The following is a 20,002-nucleotide window of genomic DNA, read 5'->3' as shown; positions in this document are numbered from 1 at the left end:
CCGATTTTCATGCAACCAGCACTAGGCACACCAGCCCGGGGTGGGTGGCCCTATTGCAGGGGAACACACGGCAGGGGTGCCCCTGCCACAATGACAACCAACCCCAGGCTGTTCAGTGCTGGGCTGGATTCCCTAGGGAGTGGGGTCTGCCGAAAAAACGAGTGGCCCCCCTGTAGGAATAACTAGCCCAGTGCTAAAAGCACTATGGCTCTTCCTACAACTGTGGGCCGCGGGTAGTAGGGTAATATCGGCGATATTAAAGAAAAAAACTAGGCGCCATTTTGTTTTGTGGAACTACAAGTCCCAGCCAGCCCAGGCTGCCCTAAACAGTGTGGGCATGCTGATGCTTGTATAATTACAGCTTGGGGTACATTACAGGGCATGTTGGCACTTGGAGAACCACAAGTACCAACATGCCCTGACACCCATGGCTGGCTGCAACCTGTAGTTCTACAAACCAAAATGTAAAATAAGCCACAACTTCCTGTTTAACACCACAACATTTTAATAAAAATAATAAAACCCCAATAAATACACTAAACACCCTCATTCGTACCACATAAATTTATTAAAAATAATAGAACCCCAATACACTTACCAATCTGAATTCTTCCTCTTTTGTCAGCAGCTTTTAATCTGTTTAAAAACCATGTCCCAAATAATTTGCAATCCCAAATGTCTATGCTTGAAAATGTCCCAAATAATTTGTAATTCCAAATGTCCATGCATGAAAATGTCCCAAATAATTTGCAATTCCAAGTGTCCATGCTTGTAAATATATTCTGTTCTTCTGGTCATCCAGACTCCTAGGGGTAAATGTATTAACATGTGGGTTCTTCAACACCCGCGAGTCCAGCTTCTTCGGCGATTAAATTTAAAGTGGCGCTGCATTGTAAAGGGAAACTTCCCTTTACAATGCAGCGCCGCTTTAAATTTAATCGCCGAAGAGGCTGAACTCGCGGGTGTTGAAGAACGCGCATGTTAATACATTTACCCCCTAGATGCTTGCAGTCTTCTTATCTTCAGGCAACAAGGGCCCCCATATTTGTAAATCCAAATACTAAACATGCTTGATATAAAAGGATTCTCTAGGGTGACTGTGGTTTTAATCTCCCTAATAATCTGGCAAATGTATGGATGACAATTTAATAGTGTTAATTATACAACCAACTCCTCGCAAAGGTAATTATGATTTACCTAAGAAATATAATTCTTATTTTCTCTTAAATCCACAGGATCAATATTCATATAATAACTTCTGCTTATCTCTTCAAGAATAACCACAGACAAGATATAGTTTCATTAAAGTGTGTTGTATTATTAACATTCTAATTGTAAAACCTATGCATATATTATTAACAGTAAACAGTGTGACAATATTTAGCACAAAGTATAGATTCTGGTGCAATACATTACATTCATTGCCTGTTATATAAATATACAAGTCATTGTATGTGGTTTTGACTAACCATTGTCTAAAGGTGTGTGTGGGGGTGGAGGGGGAGACCTGTGGGGGGGCACACAGGCAAGACTCCATTTTAAGACCCACTTTTCAAACATAAACTCCTAAACCAAATCTTCTCACAATTATCTCAAAACTTCTACCATTTATCCATCTATCTATCCATCTATCATATCATTTCACTTATCCCAGTCAATGTCCAACAGTCATTATTAACTATCCACATTCCTTTACATGGAAGCTTCTAGATGACAGCCATTTTCCAAGCTTGATAGCTTCTAGATGCATTTTCTCTATTGTCTGAACTCAGCATGCTCTAAGCGTATTTCACCTTGCTGCCATATCAACTACATCAACATTTTCAGTAATAAACCATAGTATTTCAGCGATTCAGAGTTACAAATTACCCTTTAAACCAACAGTCTAACAAAACGTTATATTGAACAATCTGACCACTTCCTGAACAATCCAATCATTTGCTATGCATCTAAATCCTAATTTCAGCCACTCTTCAACAGCAGCATAGCAGACTTTCCAATACCATCTACATGGTTTCTTCACTTTCCCATGAAATACTTTACCAACACCACCATTCTATTGAACAAACTATGCACAACTATTTCCAAACACTTGCTATACATTTACACTAAACTGCATAAAACAAACTATTTCCATACACTTCTATTACAAAGCATTTGCAATTTCCATTAGCCTTTTCCAAGAACTGAAATAGCTCACAATATTTAAAATGGCTGACTTGCTTGTTAGAAGTTACAAGCATGTGTTTTTCACATGTGCTTATAATGGCGTAATTGACTACCAATGAACAGGGTCCAGTTCTTAAACCTCTAGTAATATACTTGCAAGTCCACCACAAATATTTATTTTACACAAAAGACATCTATTCCAAATAACCTTTGCAACAAACACAAATGCTTCCATGACCAAAACTTCATTAACTCCATTTTATCTAAACTCAGACAATTCCATTCAATAACTTAACAAAACTCCATTACAACACTAAAACTAACACAGAACCACACAGACACAGAACCACACAGCAACCATCTTCCATTCAAAACTCCATTTACAACTACATTTTTCCTGCTAACCAGGTTCTAATATGAATGGCCTCTCCAGGCCCCTTTTTACAGACCGTCATTCCATTCCAGCAGTTGGGCCATGTGTTTCCTCCCAGGTAGAAAAACAGCCAGCAATTGAGCCTCACTTCTCTTGTTACATGAGATCAAAAACCTTTTCTTGTGGGTGGAGTTTACCTTTCCACAGGAAACAGACCACAGTCTTTCACATGTTAATTTGACCAACTGCTCAAAACTTGTTTCTCAGGTATTCAAGTTCCACAGTAACAGGTGGGGGAAAGGATTGTGTGTGCACAGTCACTGTGCTCTTTCAACTATGGCTGAATTCTGATATATATTATAAAATGAGGTATAAAATAATAGATTATTTATATACTCATCATCACTTGAATAAAATAAGAAACCCAATTTACAAACAATGCTAGTTCTGCTTGTACAGTGTACAAGCAGACCGACGCTAATGAATAGAATCAAGCCGCGAGGTCCATTTATAGTCTATGGGGAATACTCATGACAGCGTGGGAAATCCCCATAGACTAAAATGGACCTTGCTAATAATAAAGCCCCTTTACAAAAGATAGTAGATGGCAGTATTACGCTACCTATAATAGTAGATGGCTGCTGCACTATACCTAAATACATAGTAAAGGTCATTCTGATATTTATTTCATTCAAGGCCTGAACCTGTCTATAAAAATTGTTTCCCCAGTGACAAACAAGGTGTTATCATGTACTATCTTGGTATGCAAGGTTTTTTCATGCAGTTGTAAACTCTTCTTTGGAACTTTCTAACACTGGCAATGTTTAAGGAGTGCAATACAATGTATAATGTATACTAAGAATTTATTATGTATTTGTATATATATATATATATATATATATATATATATATATATATATATATATATATAATCTCTCTCTCACACACACACACACACTAAAAGTTAAGTTTAAACCTGTGTGGCATAACATCCATATCCAATACTGCTGACATCTTTTACAGACACCCAAAAGGTTTTGCCAATACTATCATGGAGTGAAATTGCTGTCACTCACAAAATCATAGAGCTGCTAATTCACAGATTTGTGTGTTCACTGGAATACACACATGCAGTACTGTTACATTTTCTTAGCTTAGCTTTATTGTAGTTTAGGACCTCAGTGTCTTAGAAAGAGACAGTAGAGCAGCTTCATAAAAAAAAATAAACTACAAAATAACAATAGATTTAAAATAAATTTAACTGGTGGAGAAGCCTCTGCTTAGTTTGGTTTTCAGTGAGCAATGTTTGCCATTACATTCCCTTATAAAGCCTAAGCTGACTTTTAACAACAATTCAAGGATAGATAAAGCCAACAAGACTTTTGGGAGAAATATTTTATTAGTAAACTGCACAATAGAGTAATCCAAACCCACAGAGAGCGCTAGAATAAAGCAGCAAGGGGTATATACATAAAATTATATTATGTTCCCACATTGAAAGTAAAATATAATATAATAATAAAGCATATCAGATTTTTTTATAACGTAAAAGCTTTATGCAAATTGATTGTCAACAGTTAAACTAGTGCATTGAGTGCTCACATCAGCATATACAGATAGGCATAGATGTTATAAATTCTCAGAGAAAATTAAGGAACCAAATTAGTCCCTCTCTGGCGAAAGTGAAAGGTCCTCCATAGGACAAGGTCTTACAGCAATATTAACCAGACAGTTTATTAACTAGTACTGGTGATTAAAGTTATGCATTAATAAATCCTAAATCCTAAATATGGGGCAAATCTCTATACATTCACAAACCAGGCTCCAGTATGTAGCACCAAACTAGCATACATGCTTAAATAAATTACCATCCATAAATCAGGAGTGGCATGGATGTGGGGTTTATCTTTTTGTGCTACATAGCTTCTCAGACCTTCAATTGCATAGACTGCATGTTTGTGTTCTGTGAATTAGCAGTTTGTGAGTGACAGCAATCTCACTCCATGATAGTGCTGAAAATGTAGCTAACCACAGGATTTGATGACATACCATGTCTGTATTGTGCAAGAAGCACGTCCATTAAGGCTTCTGCCTTAATCGTTGTAATTTCATTGCTTTTGGAGTTTAAGGGCTAGATTTACTAAGCTGCGGGTTTGAAAAAGTGGGGATGTTGCCTATAACAACCAATCAGATTCTAGCTGTCATTTTATAGAAGGTACTAAATAAATGAAAGCTAGAATCTGATTGGTTGCTATCGGCAACATCCCCAGTTTTTCAAACCCGCAGCTTAGTAAATCTAGCCCTAAGTGTAAGAGCTTCAATAGTTTTTACATTTTAGATGGTGTGTAAGCAGTGATCAAAGTGGGCATACGTCATTATGCCATACTGCAACTTCTTCACTGCTTAAATTGAATTATTAGTGTCTCTGTGTGCTGAGTGGAGTTGTATCCTCCGATCTCTGATGATTTCCTCCCTCCTCTTCTCTGTGCACCTCTATCATTGTTCTGCTCCAAATTCCAGAGCACAGAAGCTAGGCTAAGTGCCGCGCACACAGTGGTTTAGCTCTGTTAGCTGTCGGTGACTGGCTTCCTGTGCAGGTTCTATTACCTTCCCTAAACCGATATCTGCCAAATGTTCAGATTGGTATCAGGCAAGCCAGTACTCAGAAATCAGGATTATACAGTGCTAATCTATATAAACTCAATACATTTGTTATATCAATTAGACAGTTCTAATAACACATAATATATCTCAAATAGTAAATCAATACTGTATTATCAGCCCATTAGGCAAACATAATAGTTGTCGTCCAATGACCTATATTCCACATCGATCATAGCAATATTTAACATTTTTAGTGTTTCACATACATAATAAAACACTAAATATTTATATTAATATATGTGAATAAGAGAAAATGATAAAGGAAGTAAACGAGAAAAAGAGGCGTAGAGGGAGCTAACAGTAAATGATTGCAACCATAGCTTATCACGGAAGTAACATTGCTGAGCGATATCCATCTACAGCAAGATTGTTCTCAGTTTTAGGGGCCTATTTATCAAGCAGTGTAATGTCCTCAAAGGACACTTACCGTGATTCAGACGCAATTTGAAGGACCCTTCAAATTTATTATCGTTGCATCGCAGCAGATATTGTGGATATCTGCTGCTTTGCATTCTATTTAGTTTTCTAAGCAGTGCCCATAAAATAGTATGGGAACTGCTCCCTAGCGCAATCTAACAAGTTTCGAAAATGAAGCTGGTGTACATTAACGTAATTGAAAACTTTCCTAGCTGTCAGTTCTGCTCTGAAGAGCATAGCTGCACAGCGCATGTGTGGAGGGATCATGTGATCCCTCCCTCACACATGTTAACAGTTCCTCGTTAGTATAGTCTCTGTGCGCATGCCCTATACTTTCGGTCAGACATGCGAAGTAGGAGTTTAATGAAGATACCAGCATGGCAAGTTTCTTCAGTGAACAGGCAGTAAGAGGTAAGTGTTAAACTTCACAGGAACAGCAGTTTATTGTGACTACTGTCCCTGCTGAAGTTTTTTTCATAAATATGAGAAATAGTTCAATCCTTATCAATGCGATAAGGATTGAAAACAAACTTTTTTCCTTTTATGCGGTTATTGGTAAATGTGCCCCTTAATGCATAAATTAAACACAGTGTTAGTGATACCACCTGTAGAATAATATACTCAACTCCAACTGCAAACTATCAAAAGCAATAATAAAGAGATCTTCTCTCAAAGCCACCTGCTCCTTGCTTAGTTGTTATGAGTTGCGGCTGCGCCGACTCGTTTCTCTGTTTTGAGGGTTGTGTCCTGGCTGCTGCCCTGACAAGGACAGGACCTTACTTCCGGTTTCGGCATTCCGGCTGTTACCAGGGCAACAGCCAGGACAATTCCCCTCTCACTGCCGCAGTCCAGCTAATCTGAAAGCCAGGTGCGCGGGTGCCTCATCAAAGTAATAATTAAACAACCTACGGAGGCTGATTAAGGTTTTAGGCTCCTCCTCATTGATTGGTCAACCCATGCATTTAAGGCAGGGAGGTCTTAGCCAGCCACCCTGTCAGTTATAGCGTTAGTGTTAGTGTTAGTGTGGATATCTTGCTGTCCTAAGATTTGTTAACCTATTGTGACCTTTTGGCTTGTTTATTGGACTCTGTTTCTACATCTGTGCAATTTGACCACTGCCTGTTTCCGGATTACCCTGCTTTCTTCCTGCCCCAACCTTTGGCCTGTTCTTGGACTTCCCTGCTTGCTATTGACCTACGACCTTTGGCCTGTTCTCGGTTCTTGTCTCCAGTATTCAGGTTTCCTACTCCCTGCGCTGCGGCTAAATTGCTAAACTTCTACCACTTTAGCGTTAAACTCCAAATATTTCTAGTTCTATGGAAGCGGTGGCTGTTAAAGGTGAAGACCTCTTTAGCTCGGTTCTTAAAGTTTATCTATTAGCCGTGGTCCCAACATTAGTAATATTGCTTGTCAATAACAAGTTCAGTCCTAGACACTACACTTGTTACAATGTATCTTTTGTTAAACCACAGGCTGATTGTAATGTATCATAGAATGCATTGAATGTTAGATAATTTCCTTTGCAGTGACTCCTTATATATACTCTGTATATCTACTGACTGTAATGAGAATGTCAGTCCTAAACTGCAGTGCACATTGCAATGTATCCTATGCTGATTGCAAATTAATTATTAGCATAATGTATTCTAGTTTTTAATAGTAGTTAAGTCAAGTAGTTATTAGGCACACTAATTAATCAAAATACAAGTTAAAATATAGAGCACTCCTCATTATCACATATATATATATATATATATATATATATATATATATATGTGAGGTAAGCTATAATGGTGTATTTGTGAGTGTAGATCATCCGTGATTTTTTAAATGGACAATACTCATCTTGAGACACAAATGGGCAACGTAAAATAAACTTTTATTTGCTGTAATGTTACACTTTACGATACCTGTACAAGGTACAGCAAGGTACAAAGATACTACTCTATGCTTTTATGTGACATTTTTTTATATGAAATTTATCTACATGCATATTGACTTGTTTCTTTCTACTCTTTGTTACCTCTATTTCTCTTTTTGTGGTGTGGTTAGTGTTTTTTAGGGATTTTATTCATTTCTGACTACTAAGTAACCCCCATAGTAAAGAGGTGTTACACATGGATGCCTGTTAAAATATGGGCGGCATTGATATGCCGTTACCTCATCTTATTGTTCACATACAGCCATTCAGTCTGATCTTCTCTCAATACCATTGGTGTCCTTTTGTCTTGTTACCTGACCTTTGCCATTCTTCTAACTTTTACTTCATTTTGTCTCTGGTTACTTTCAGAAGATCCATTGGGCTTTGAACAAGACGACTGAAAATGAAGATGTGAAGCCCCCTAAACCTGACAAACGGTAGGTCACCTGATGCCACCCAATGTTTAAATGGCAAAAATCAAGTCCCAATCCTTATGCAACCAAGCCACACCCTTTTAAAGTTAAAAAACCTCAAACAAATGGGACTACTGGGTGGTATGTATATACTGTAGAGAACACAAAACAAAGTCGCACATCTTGTTTAAAAGCTACTAGCAGAAAGTTTTAGCTGTTTTTACTTTGCTTTCTTTTGCACTTTTTTAAATAAGTAATTACAATCAGGACTGGATTTAGCGATAGGCACAATATAACAGGGATGGCATAATTAGAGAGTGGGCACTTTCACTGTCCAGCAAATACACTTAGTCATGTCTCAGAGGGTGTTACATGTGTGTGTATATATATATATATATATATATATATATATATATATATATTGTAACAAAAGGAGGCATTTAGCTGGCAATATGCAGAGAAAGCAGGGAAGTAGCGTAAAACATTGGCACAGTTATGTACCTAGGTGGAGATTAAACCAGGTAAAAACATATGTGTAGTTTAAAATTGGTTTACTTACATGATTTAAAAGCTGCTTCCTCTCAGCAAACAGACAGGGTGGGTCTGATAGTCTAAACAGAGCCAGGGATGGGCGTTTCCTTTTTAAAGAGAAGGTGGGTGTGTCACCTGTCCATCAAGCTAGGCCTGTGGGAGGAGTGTCAGGTATAAAACCCTGCTTGTTTCATTGTTCAGGGAGATAACGCTGGGCTAGCTGGCTGATCTGGACAGAGAGCTAGACTATGTATAGTAAGCGTTGAGGGTCTCCATAATTGCTGTGCAAGTATACGGTGTCAAAACATTATTACCATCCTGACAATAAAGAACCATAAAAAGGAAGAAGTTGTACGCGTGTGCTTCTGCAGTAGCGGGCTCTTGCCACAAGTGGTGTCAGGAGTGGGATGCTCCGGGAAGCAAGTTTCCGCTACCCAACCCGCGCAGACGTCAACATGGAGGAAGTACTGAGAACCCTCGTGAATGTGGCCGCTGCGCAACAACAGCAGCAAGCTCAGATGCTACAAGTCGCCGAGGCACAGGTGGAAAACACAAGGCTCTTAAGAGAAGAGTTAAGCCAGGTGAGGCATGACAGAAATGAACCACCTGGTCCTGTTCTCCAGAAAATGTCACCAGCTGATGACGTAGAAGCATATCTGGTGTCTTTCGAGAGACTTGCAAAAAGGGCAAAATGGCCTCCTAAAGATTGGGCTGAGAGACTGGCGCCATATCTGACTGGTGAAGCTCAGCGAGCTTATATGGATCTAGATGAGGAATGGGCCTCTGATTATCTGTGTCTAAAGTCTGAGATATTGGCTCGCATTGGAGTTTCCAGGCCAGGCCGAGCCCAGCGCTATCACCAATGGCGCTATGATAAAGAAAAACCAGTCAGAGCACAAGTGGCTGAGCTTTCTAAAATTTTAAAGAAATGGCTGCAGCCTAAGGAGAATTCGCCTTCTCGGATTATTGAAGTTCTGGCGATAGATCACTGCATCCGGGGGCTGAACCGCGATTTGCAAAGGTGGGTTCTGCAATCAGACCCACAAATTTATGAAGAGCTTACCACCGTGGTAGAAAGGTTTTGTGCACTACAGCAAATGACTAAAGAACCTGCATTTGTGCCAAAGCCGCTGCCACGCCAAAAGCCAGGTTTGACAATCCTTGCCACAGGGCCCAATGGCAAAACGGCTATGGACAGAGGGCCAGGTGCAAAGCTGTCTAATCTGAAGTGTTTTGAATGTGGTGAGCCAGGCCACTTTAAGGCAGAGTGTCCTAAACTACAGGAACCCATGGACTGTTCTGTAGCACATATTGGGCCTGCGTTTCCAAGCTGTTTTACCATGAGTCCCACATCAGGAAGTCCTTGTTTGTTCCAGGTGACTGTGCTAATCAACCAAAACCTTGTTCTGGCCTTGGTTGACTCGGGGAGTGAACTCTCATTGGTTTCCAGCTCTGCCTTACCCGAAACCATAACTTCTCGGTTGCCCAAAGTGAAAGTTCTTTGCGTACATGGCACAACAGAGGAGTATGAAAGAACAATACTACCAGTCACACTCAAAGACAAAACTGTTATGGTGGTAGCTGCCATAGCACCTAAACTCCCATATCCACTCATTTTGGGGCGAGACTTCCCACTGTTTAATGATGTCCTCGGTGAGCGGATCCGGCCGGACATGCCGGCAACTGATGCAACGGTCGGAAGCCCGGTCTTAAAGGAACCGCCTAAGAATCCACAACATCAGGACATCGATCTTTGGGAACCGCCAAACCGGAATGCCATCCTGGGAGTCACAGCAGGAGTTCCACAAAAGCATCCAACTGTGGGGAAACATGGACAGTCCAAACTAGCATTGGTCGGTGATGTCGCAGATGAGCCCACCCCGCCTGTCAGTGAGGATACGGACTGGTCCGCAATACCAATTTTGTTTCCTTTGCAGGACTTTGCTCGAGACCAACTTAATGATGCCACTTTGGAACATGCCTTTAAAAGTGTGACTGAGGTAAATAGGGTAGCAAAAGCCGCCCAGCCTGCAGAAGGTATACCATATTTTATTGTTAAAAATAATTTCCTGTATAGAGTTGCTAATGTACAGGGGGAAAAAGTAGAACAATTAATGGTTCCTCAGGTCCATGTAACCCTAGTGTTAAAAGCAGCACATACACATGTATGTGGGGGATACCTAGGGGAGGATAAAACACGGGAACGAGTTCTGCTTAGGTTTTACTGGCCCGGTGTACACATGGCAGTGAAAAAGTATTGCCGGTCCTGTCCCATTTGTCAGAGAACCTGTCCCAAACCCATGTACAGGGCACCTCTCATTCCAATACCAATAGTACAAGTTCCCTTTGAACGGATAGCTATGGACCTTGTGGGGCCCCTGGAAAAATCCGCACGTGGGCACCAATATATACTAGTGGTGCTTGACTATGCAACCAGGTATCCAGAGGCAATTCCCCTACGAAACATAAAGTCCAGCACCATAGCTAAAGAACTTGTATTGATGTTTACACGCTTGGGAATACCCAAAGAAATTCTCACAGACCAGGGTACTTCATTCATGTCTAAACTGATGAAGGACATGTGCCAGTTGCTAGGGGTTACAGCGCTTCACACCTCTGTATACCATCCACAAACAGATGGCTTGGTGGAACGCTTTAACCGCACATTAAAGCACATGCTCAGGAAAGCATTGGCTCAAGAGAACAAAGATTGGGACACTCTTATTCCCTATTTGATGTTTGCCATCCGTGAGGTACCTCAAGCTTCAACAGGGTTTAGTCCCTTTGAGTTATTGTTTGGGAGACAGCCCATGGGTATCTTGGATATGTTAAAAGAAGGGTGGGAGCAGCAAGGTCCCAGGGAGCCAAATCTGGTACAATTTGTGTCCCAAATGTATGAGAGGCTAGGAAAGATAGGGCCCATTGTGCAGCAACATGTAAAAGAGGCTCAGGAACGACAGAAGAAAAGTTATGACAAAAGAGCTGTTGTTCGATCTTTCAAGCCTGGGGACAAGGTCCTAGTCCTGGTTCCTACCCAGGAAAGCAAACTTTTCGCCCATTGGCAGAGTCCATATGAAGTTCTAGAGGCTGTTGGTCCTGTCAATTACAGAGTCCACCAGTTAGGTAGGAGAAGGGAGGAGCAAATATATCATGTGAACCTCCTTAAACCCTGGCATGATGAGGAAACCTCTCCTCAGGTAGTGAGTACTGCCATTGAAAAGTCTGAAGTGCCCATAGAGCCAGCCTTGTCCATTCAGCAGAGACAACAGACTGAAGAAATGATTTGCCGGAACAGGGATGTCTTCTCTTCCATTCCTGGGCGCACTACCTTAATCGAACACGACATTGTCACTGCGCCAGGAGTCATTGTCAAGCAGAAGCCATATCGTATTCCAGAAGCCAGACGGGTGGACGTGAGAAAGGAGGTCGAAAAGATGCTCCAGTTAGATGCAATTGAAGAGTCCATTAGTGAATGGAATAGTCCCATTGTGCTTGTCCCAAAACCCAAAGGGACAATTAGGTTCTGCAATGACTTTAGGCGACTAAACAGTATGTCGCAGTTTGATGCCTATCCGATGCCATGTGTGGATGAACTAGAGGAAAATCTTGCTGGTAGCAATTATTTAACAACCCTTGATCTAACAAAGGGTTATTGGCAAGTTCCCCTGTCTTCCACGGCCAAAGACTGCATTTTCCATCCCTGATGATCTCTATCAATATAAAGTCCTACCCTTTGGGTTGCATGGGGCACCTGCCACCTTCCAAAGGGCTATGAATAAATTGCTACGACCTCACACAGCTTATGCAGCTGCTTACTTGGACGATATAGTGATTTATACCCCAGACTGGGGATCACATTTAGCCAAAGTTGAGGCGCTCTTAGCTTCATTACGGTCCACAGGGTTAACTGATTACCCCATCGAAATGTGCCATAGTCATGAGAGAAGCCAAATATTTGGGGTACATTGTTGGTCGAGGGCATGTAAAACCCCAGCTAGACAAAGTGGAGGCAGTCAAAAATTGGGCAAGACTAGAAAAAAGTCGCAGTTAAGAACCTTTTTAGGCTTAGTAGGTTACTACAGGCGGTTTGTAAGCCACTTCGCCACTAGAGCTTCTCCACTTACGGACATGTTAAAAAAAAGTTGTCCAGACCTGGTCTGACTCTGCAGAAACCACCTGGTCTGATCTTCGGTTAGCTCTTTGTTCCTCTCCAAATCTACAAGCACCGGATTTTACCCGGAGGTTCTTCCTCCAAACTGATGCTTCTGGTGTTGGCTTAGGTGCAGTCTTGTCACAGGAGAAGAATGGAGTAGAAAATTCTGTCCTGTACGTTGCTTCCAAGGGAACAAAAATATGCCACTGTGGAGAAAGAATGTCTCGCCATAAAATGGGCTACAAAAGCTCTGCGCTTTTATCTCCCAGGGAGAGAGTTCACCTTAATAACAGATCATGCACCATTGAGATGGATGCAGAACAACCGGGTGGTAAATGCCAAGGTAACCCGCTGGTTCTTGGCACTGCAACCTTTCAAGTTCTCAGTAAAACATAGACCTGGGGTTCTGCACAAGAATGCAGATGCATTGTCACGAAAATATGCGCTCCTTGCGAAGTCCGCGTCCCCCTACTTGGAGACGCTAGGGGGAGTGATATGTAACAAAGGGAGGCATTTATCTGACAAGATACAGAGAAAACATACAAGCAGAATAAAACATTGGCGCAGTTATGCACCTAGATTGAGGTTAAACCAGGTAAAGAATTATGTATAGTTTAAAGTTTGGTTAACTTACATTATTGGAAAGCTCCTTCCTCTCAGCAAACAGACAGGGTGTGTCTGTTTGTGCAAACAGAGTCAGTAATAGGCGTTTCCAATTAAAGAGAAGGGGGGGTGTCACCTGTCCATCAAGCTAAGGCTGGGGAAGGAGTATCAGGTATAAAAGCTTGTTTGTATCATTTGTTCAGGAAGACCAACGCTGGGTAAGCTGGCTGGTCTTGAGAGAGATTGTCTATGTCTTGCTAGCGTTTAGGGTCTCCATATCTGCTGTGAAATTCATATGGTGTCAAATATATTTTAAACCATCCTGACAATAAAGCTGCATAAAAAGAAGAAGTAGTTTGCGTGTGCTTCAGCAGTAGCAGGCTCTTGCCACAATATATATATATATATATATATATATATATATATATATATATATATATATATATATATATATATAGTACCAAAGAAAATATATGGTTTTTTTTGTATTTTTTAGAAAATATGCTACAGGTTATCCTTTTGCAAACATGTGAGATTCTCCCAATGCGATCTTTGTCCAAGGCTCATAGATGGTCTATTATGGCCTGATTGCTATAATGAACTCTATGCCTTTGGAGGCCCAACAAAATTGAATCAGTCATTGATGGCCCTGCTCCACATACAAGTCTCTTGATACATGTGAATGTGTTGACTTGTCACTAAGAATTGTGTAGAGATTAGTTATAATTATTTCATGAAATTACATAATCTATTTGTCATGCAAATTGCACTAAACAGTGCTATAAATTAGTGCTACTTAAAGCAGAAATAATCTTTGATATGTAATCCAAACATAATCCAGTAAATGCGTGATTTCCTTGACCAAGGACAGGAGAACCTCAATTCCAACTACAGCATCCTGTGTTACTGAATGCCAATGGGTGATGTAGTTGTAGTTTCCCCTCCTGCTAGCAGTTGATCATTTGCTAGATAGTGGATGCTCAGTAAGCAACGAAAATTCTGGTACATGCTCTCATCGTTTCCCTTTTCGACTACTGCAACCTCCTTCTCACTAGCCTTCCTGACTTCCACCTTTCCCACCTTCAAACTATCCAGAATGCTACGGCTAAACTCATCTTCCTCTCCCAATGTTCTTCTTATGATGCTAATCTGCGTAAATCCCTTAATTGGCTCCCTATCTGTTTCAGAGTTCAAGCTCCTTAACCTAACTTACAAAGCTCTCACCTACACTTCTCCCACATACATCTCTGACCTTGTCTCGAGGTATACCTCCACTTGGCCACTCTGATCTGACTCCGCCTCTATTCACTCATTGCCTCCTCCCACACTCGCCTCCAAGACTTTTTCCATGCTGCCCCCCAACTTTGGAACTCCCTACCTTACCTCATTCAACCTCTCCCCAACCTTCAATACTTCAAATGCTCACTCAAAACTCACCTCTTCATCCTCGCCTATTCTACTGTGGTGGCCGAGTATGATGGGATTTCCTTCCCTTACCTTGTCCTCCAGACACGAGTCAGGTTCTTTTTTGGTCAGACATCCGGTGATCAGGAGATAAATACTTCAATGAGAGGGACAAGGATTGGTCAAATAACTTGGGTTTATTAATAATGCGGTAAAGATAATTTTGGTAAGCAACCGCGCCACTGACCCCTTCAACTCAATGGTAATGACAAAATATTAATTTGATCAACATAGAGCACAATAGCATTTAACATATAAATCAATTTTCAGGTAAATAACTTAACATTAATATTCAACTAAAACATTTGGTGCACCAATATTATCTTGGTAGTTACCATATTTTACACTCAGTCATGGCTTGAACTGTGCACAGGAATTTAGTAGAAGTGCTCCACGTGGTTGGGGCCCATAAATTAATTTTTCACGCCAAATAAACTGATGATCTTTTGTGTGTATTCACAGACCTCTCTATTTTCTCTCCTCTCACACTGTTCTCAGTACATAGCTCAGTCTGTTTGGTGTGATGTCACAGATCTCTATACTGCTTATTTGTTTTCAGTACTTTCCTTTTTTGGCTCACTTCTTATCTGCTTCTCTTCTTACACTTACTTCACTTTTAATCTGCATATATTTCACTTTGTCCGATTTTCATTCTGTTCCTATTTTTCTCTCAGTCTATGCAGACACAGGGATCTCTCTCCCTCAGAGGTCTAGAACTTTCCTCTCCTCACTGCCTTCTGGGAGTTCACAGTTATTACCAAAGTTAGTGGACTTGTTGCTATGCCACACACTCCTCCTTCCTGTTACTCCCGGCAACCACCAACCACTCCCAACTGTCACTTCTCCCTAAAGAAATTATTTTTTATTTTTTTTAAATCTTTATAAACACTTTTAACAATTAACAAATTAAATTAACAAATTAAAAACATATAGATACACCCCAGGGTACTCAGATTTTGGGACACCACACTACCACCTCCTGACCATCTTGTCCATCACCTCCTCTTTCTTTGCCCACATTTTATTCAAGTCAGTCCTACTGCCTCTCATCACCTCTCCCTTTATAATGTAAGATCTTACAGGTAAGGTCCTTTCTACGTATTGTCTCCTGTCTGTCTATTGTCTGTCTCCCTCGCATGTCATGTCATGTCTACATTCTAATTGGTTTTATTCACACTCAACTGTGCTACTTAAGCTTAATTATCTCATGTATTTGTAATTTTGCTTACTGTATTAATTATGTCCTATCTGTATTTGTACAATTTGTACAATTGTCCAGCACTACAGAATCTGTATAAGTAAATACATAATAATAATAAAATGGTAGACAGAAACACATGGAACATATCAGAAGTATAAGAGGTTACAATTTCCAGGTAATTTGACATTTATGTCTCTGCTGACCAGATAATTCTTCTCCTTCCAATCCTGCAGTATGTATGCACTCACGATCAGGATCTCCATAGAGTTTACAGAGTCATGATCTTTTCAGCTGAAGGTTATGACAGTTGCACACAAGAGCACAGATCTGAGAGTAAATCGTTTAAAACATGTATAGTGTGTACGCATGCTGATCAGGACTATTCTTATTAGTCAATAAAATTAGTTTGTACCCAGCCTTAAATTATGCAGTGCAATTAAAAAAAACAGCAACTGGGGGTCATCTTAAGTTGGACAATCAATCATGTCAGTTATTACTAAGTGGTTTAAAAGGTTGGAATACCAACTCTCTTTCCATGGAAAACTGGAAAGGGGTGGTGTGGCTCACTTATAAATAACTTATTTGTGGCTGGATCATGTAGAAATAATTTATTGTAGAAAAGTGTTTCAATTAGTGGTGCATGCACCAATGTATATTATTGCAAATGCACTTATCGTGTTACATTGGGATGTGTGTTGTATGGATATATCTTGTTTGGAGTTGTAACTTTACTTTAGAAATTCCCAAGTTAGCAATAGAATGGAGGGGATGTGTTTTTGAAACTTTATAGAGACAGATAAATTCATGCTACTTAGCCTTGTTCATGACTCAGTGACCAACACGTCTGTTTAGCCTGTATACACAACAGGGGGGTACTGCCTTCCTGTCTGGTGTGGCTGCATCTCAGATAATGCCAGCAGCAAGCTTTAGCATATACCAGAGTAGTGTAAATATTGTTAACTTTGCATTGCATGTAAATCCATGTTTGGGAAAGCATATTGTATCCTGATACTAGAAATAACATAGATGTGTTGGGGTTGGGGAGGATCAAGGGTCAGCGTTACCCCCTGAAAGGAGTTTTCTCAGAACTGTATAAAAAGTGGGCTGTTTGAGCCTGTAATGTTCATACCATATGTACCTTTCTGGATGTCACTAGTTCCTTCAACTAGTGACTATTAACTGTCCTTGTAAGGACTATTTGAGCTAATAAAACATAATTTTACTTCAAAAACCTGCTTTGATGACTACTTACCCTGCTGTAAATTCCTGTTACCTACAGATCAGACCAAAATCTGATCCATTATCCAGTTGTTCTGAGGTGGACCCAGCATTCCAGTACCAATGCTTTGCCCGCTGCCTGCATCTCTGGCCAGGGTGATAGGCCAGGAGGGAACAATCCACAGCAATCCTGATCTGAAGGCAAGAGATCAGGTATACCATCCCAGGTGTACCAGCAAGTGGGTACCCTAGCAGCAAGCATTACTCAGAAAGAAGCGGCTCTAGATGCCAGTGTAGGAGCCTAGTAGTGGCAGCAGGCTCCTCCAATTGCAACAGGAGGTGTGGATTTTGGATAAAGAAAGGGAACGATGGCAAAGTAAGCCCAGCCAGTCCCGATCGATAACAGACAGGGTGGGATAGGCGGTCCATCCTGTCACAGATTTCTTATGGCAAACAGTAGGATAACCACAGGCGAATTTTCATGCACCAGTCAGCCAAGTTATTCAGGAGAGGAATAACTGCAGTCAGGAGAACGCACACAATGTCTGATTACACCAACATGTCCAGCTTGGACCTTGAGATTCTGCAGGCTACACGCTGTACCCGGAGAGGAATGGGTTAAGCATCTGGTGCCCACACTACAAGGACGCGCAGTTGAGGCCTATCATGGAGTGCCCTCTGAGGACTGTGCGGGCTATGATATAGTGGAAAGGACACTCCTTAAACGGTACACTATTACCCTAGAGACCTATCGTCTGAATTTCCGGGACCTTAACAAGAACCTCCACACCACTCATGAGGACTTGCTGCAGGAGTCTGCCAGGAAGTGGGTACGCGGAGCAGGTGTCCAGACTGTAAAGGAGGTAATAGACCTGATGTGCCAAGAACAAGTTCACCATCGGTGCGCATCGGAGATGAAAGAATGGGTCCAGGACAAGAAGGCAGGCACCAGGGAAGCAGCCTGCCAGTTGGCGGATCAGTATGTGGCAGTGAGGCCACACTGCCAGACGTGCCATGTTAACAGCCAACACCAAAGGACTGTGCAATCAGGGGGGCACCCCTTTTCTACTCACCCCCAAAAGAAAGTATCCAACCAATGGGGTAGCATTTGTCAGCCACCGCCCGTCCTGTTCCTATGAATAATCAGAGATCACTGGAGCCCAGGCTGGAGAAGAAGTGCTAAGGATGGACTGTCCCGCAGCCCCAGCACCCCAGACTCGTGCCCCTAATCTGCGTCCTGGGGCCCAGCTGACTTGCTTAACTGGTGAAAGTGAGCCAGTAGAGACTGTTTCCACCCCTGCTAGCCCAACGGAGTGTGGCGTGTCTGAAGCTGACTCAGCGGAAAGAGTTGATTGTTTGTCCAAAAGACCCCCCAAAAACATGTGGAGAAACCTGCAGCCGGTCCAAGTTGGACCCCTGCAGGGAGAAGGACTGAGAGATTCAGGGACCTCGATAACTTTAGTTAACCCCCATCTTACTGATCCTGCTGCAATATTGCAGGGTCGCACTGCCAAAGTTACTGTGGCAGATGAACTGGAGAAGGAAGTGCCTGGCGCAAGGGTGTATCTGGACTGGGGAGATGGCCAGGAATTGCGAGATGTTGCCATTATGGATGGCCTCCCAACCTATGTGATCTTGGATAACGATGTTGAGGGTACAATTGTGACCGCATATCTCAACTCTATTACCCAGCCCAGAGGAAAAGACCACAGCTGCTATACAACAGCCATCGCCAGCAACCACAGCTTCAGCCAGCCCAGAGGAAAAGACTCCATCTGTTATTTCTTCAGGAAACAGCCAGCTCTTTGCTTGTGGAAAGACTATGTCCCCTAGCTATGCAGAGGATGTTGGCTCCTGCCAACCTGATCTTGTGAGGGTACTCTGTTATGCTCCTGTCCCTAGAAGTATGCCAGCTCCGGTGGTGAGTTTAGCTGACCACAGTGACCTCCCTTTGACCGACCCCACTTTGACTGACCCTAGTAACCCCAACATAGACCCCCTGCAGAGTGTCCTGACTTAGACGATAGTGAGGGCCTCAGGGAACAGTTCAGGGCAGCTCAGCTCTCTGATCCCACAGTGGAAGGTATGTGGCACCAGGCTGTCGGCAGCCTACCAGCGATGGAGTTGGGAAGTGTGACCTGGCATAAAGGGTTGTTGTATCGCGTAGCTAGGAAGGTAAATGGGGATAGACCAGTCCGGGAACAAGTTCAACTGCTGGTACCCACAGAGCTTTCTAGCGCAACTGATGTCAGTTGCCCACACAATCCCTATGGCGGAACACCAGGGAAGAGACCGAACACAGAAGCGCCTGACACAGAAAATTTTGTGTCCGGAAATGTCAGATGACGTCCAGGCCTACTTTAATTCCTGAGATGTGTGTCACTGTCTTGGGTGCCCCAGTGCTCGTGCTCCCCTGAGGTCCTTGCAAATAGTTGGGAAATATTTTCAGAGAGTGGCTGTGTAGGTCCCCTGCCCAGTAGATCGGGGAAGAAATACATCCTCATTGTGGTGGACTACGTTACCTGGTATCCAGAGGCTGTAGCTCTGTCCTCCATAACTACAGAAAAGGTAGCAGATGCGCTACTAGGAGTATTTAGCAGAATAGGGTTCCCCAGTGAGATCCTAACCGATCAAGGGACACAGTTCATGAGTGAATTGATCCAGTGTCTCTGGGCAAAGTGCGGAGCGTGGTAACTCCGTACTGCTCCCTACCATCCCCAGACTGACTGTGCGAGGGGTTCAATGGCACTCTGAAGCACATGTTACTGGCATTTGTAACTTCAGAGGGGGGGAGATTGGGAACACTACCTGCGGCACCTCCTGTTTGCTAATCGGGAGGTGCCGTAGGAGTCTATCGATTTATCCTCTTTTGTAC

At 42.0% G+C, this 20,002-nt stretch overlaps 1 protein-coding gene across 1 annotated transcript in view; it reads left to right on the top strand.

Annotated features, from left to right (window-relative positions):
• GRIN3B (glutamate ionotropic receptor NMDA type subunit 3B) overlaps positions 1–20,002 on the top strand; it is a 79,373-nt gene that overhangs the window by 31,608 nt on the left and 27,763 nt on the right. The window contains exon 8 of the mRNA XM_075205968.1: positions 7,914–7,981. Within this exon, the coding sequence (XP_075062069.1) occupies positions 7,914–7,981 (68 nt within the window). The remainder of the gene's footprint in view (positions 1–7,913; positions 7,982–20,002) is intronic.

The sequence above is a fragment of the Mixophyes fleayi genome, chromosome 1, assembly GCF_038048845.1.
Source record: "Mixophyes fleayi isolate aMixFle1 chromosome 1, aMixFle1.hap1, whole genome shotgun sequence".
Classification (NCBI taxonomy): domain Eukaryota; kingdom Metazoa; phylum Chordata; class Amphibia; order Anura; family Limnodynastidae; genus Mixophyes; species Mixophyes fleayi.
The sequence above is the reverse complement of the archived record's forward strand: the minus strand, read 5'-3'. Positions and strand labels throughout refer to the sequence as shown.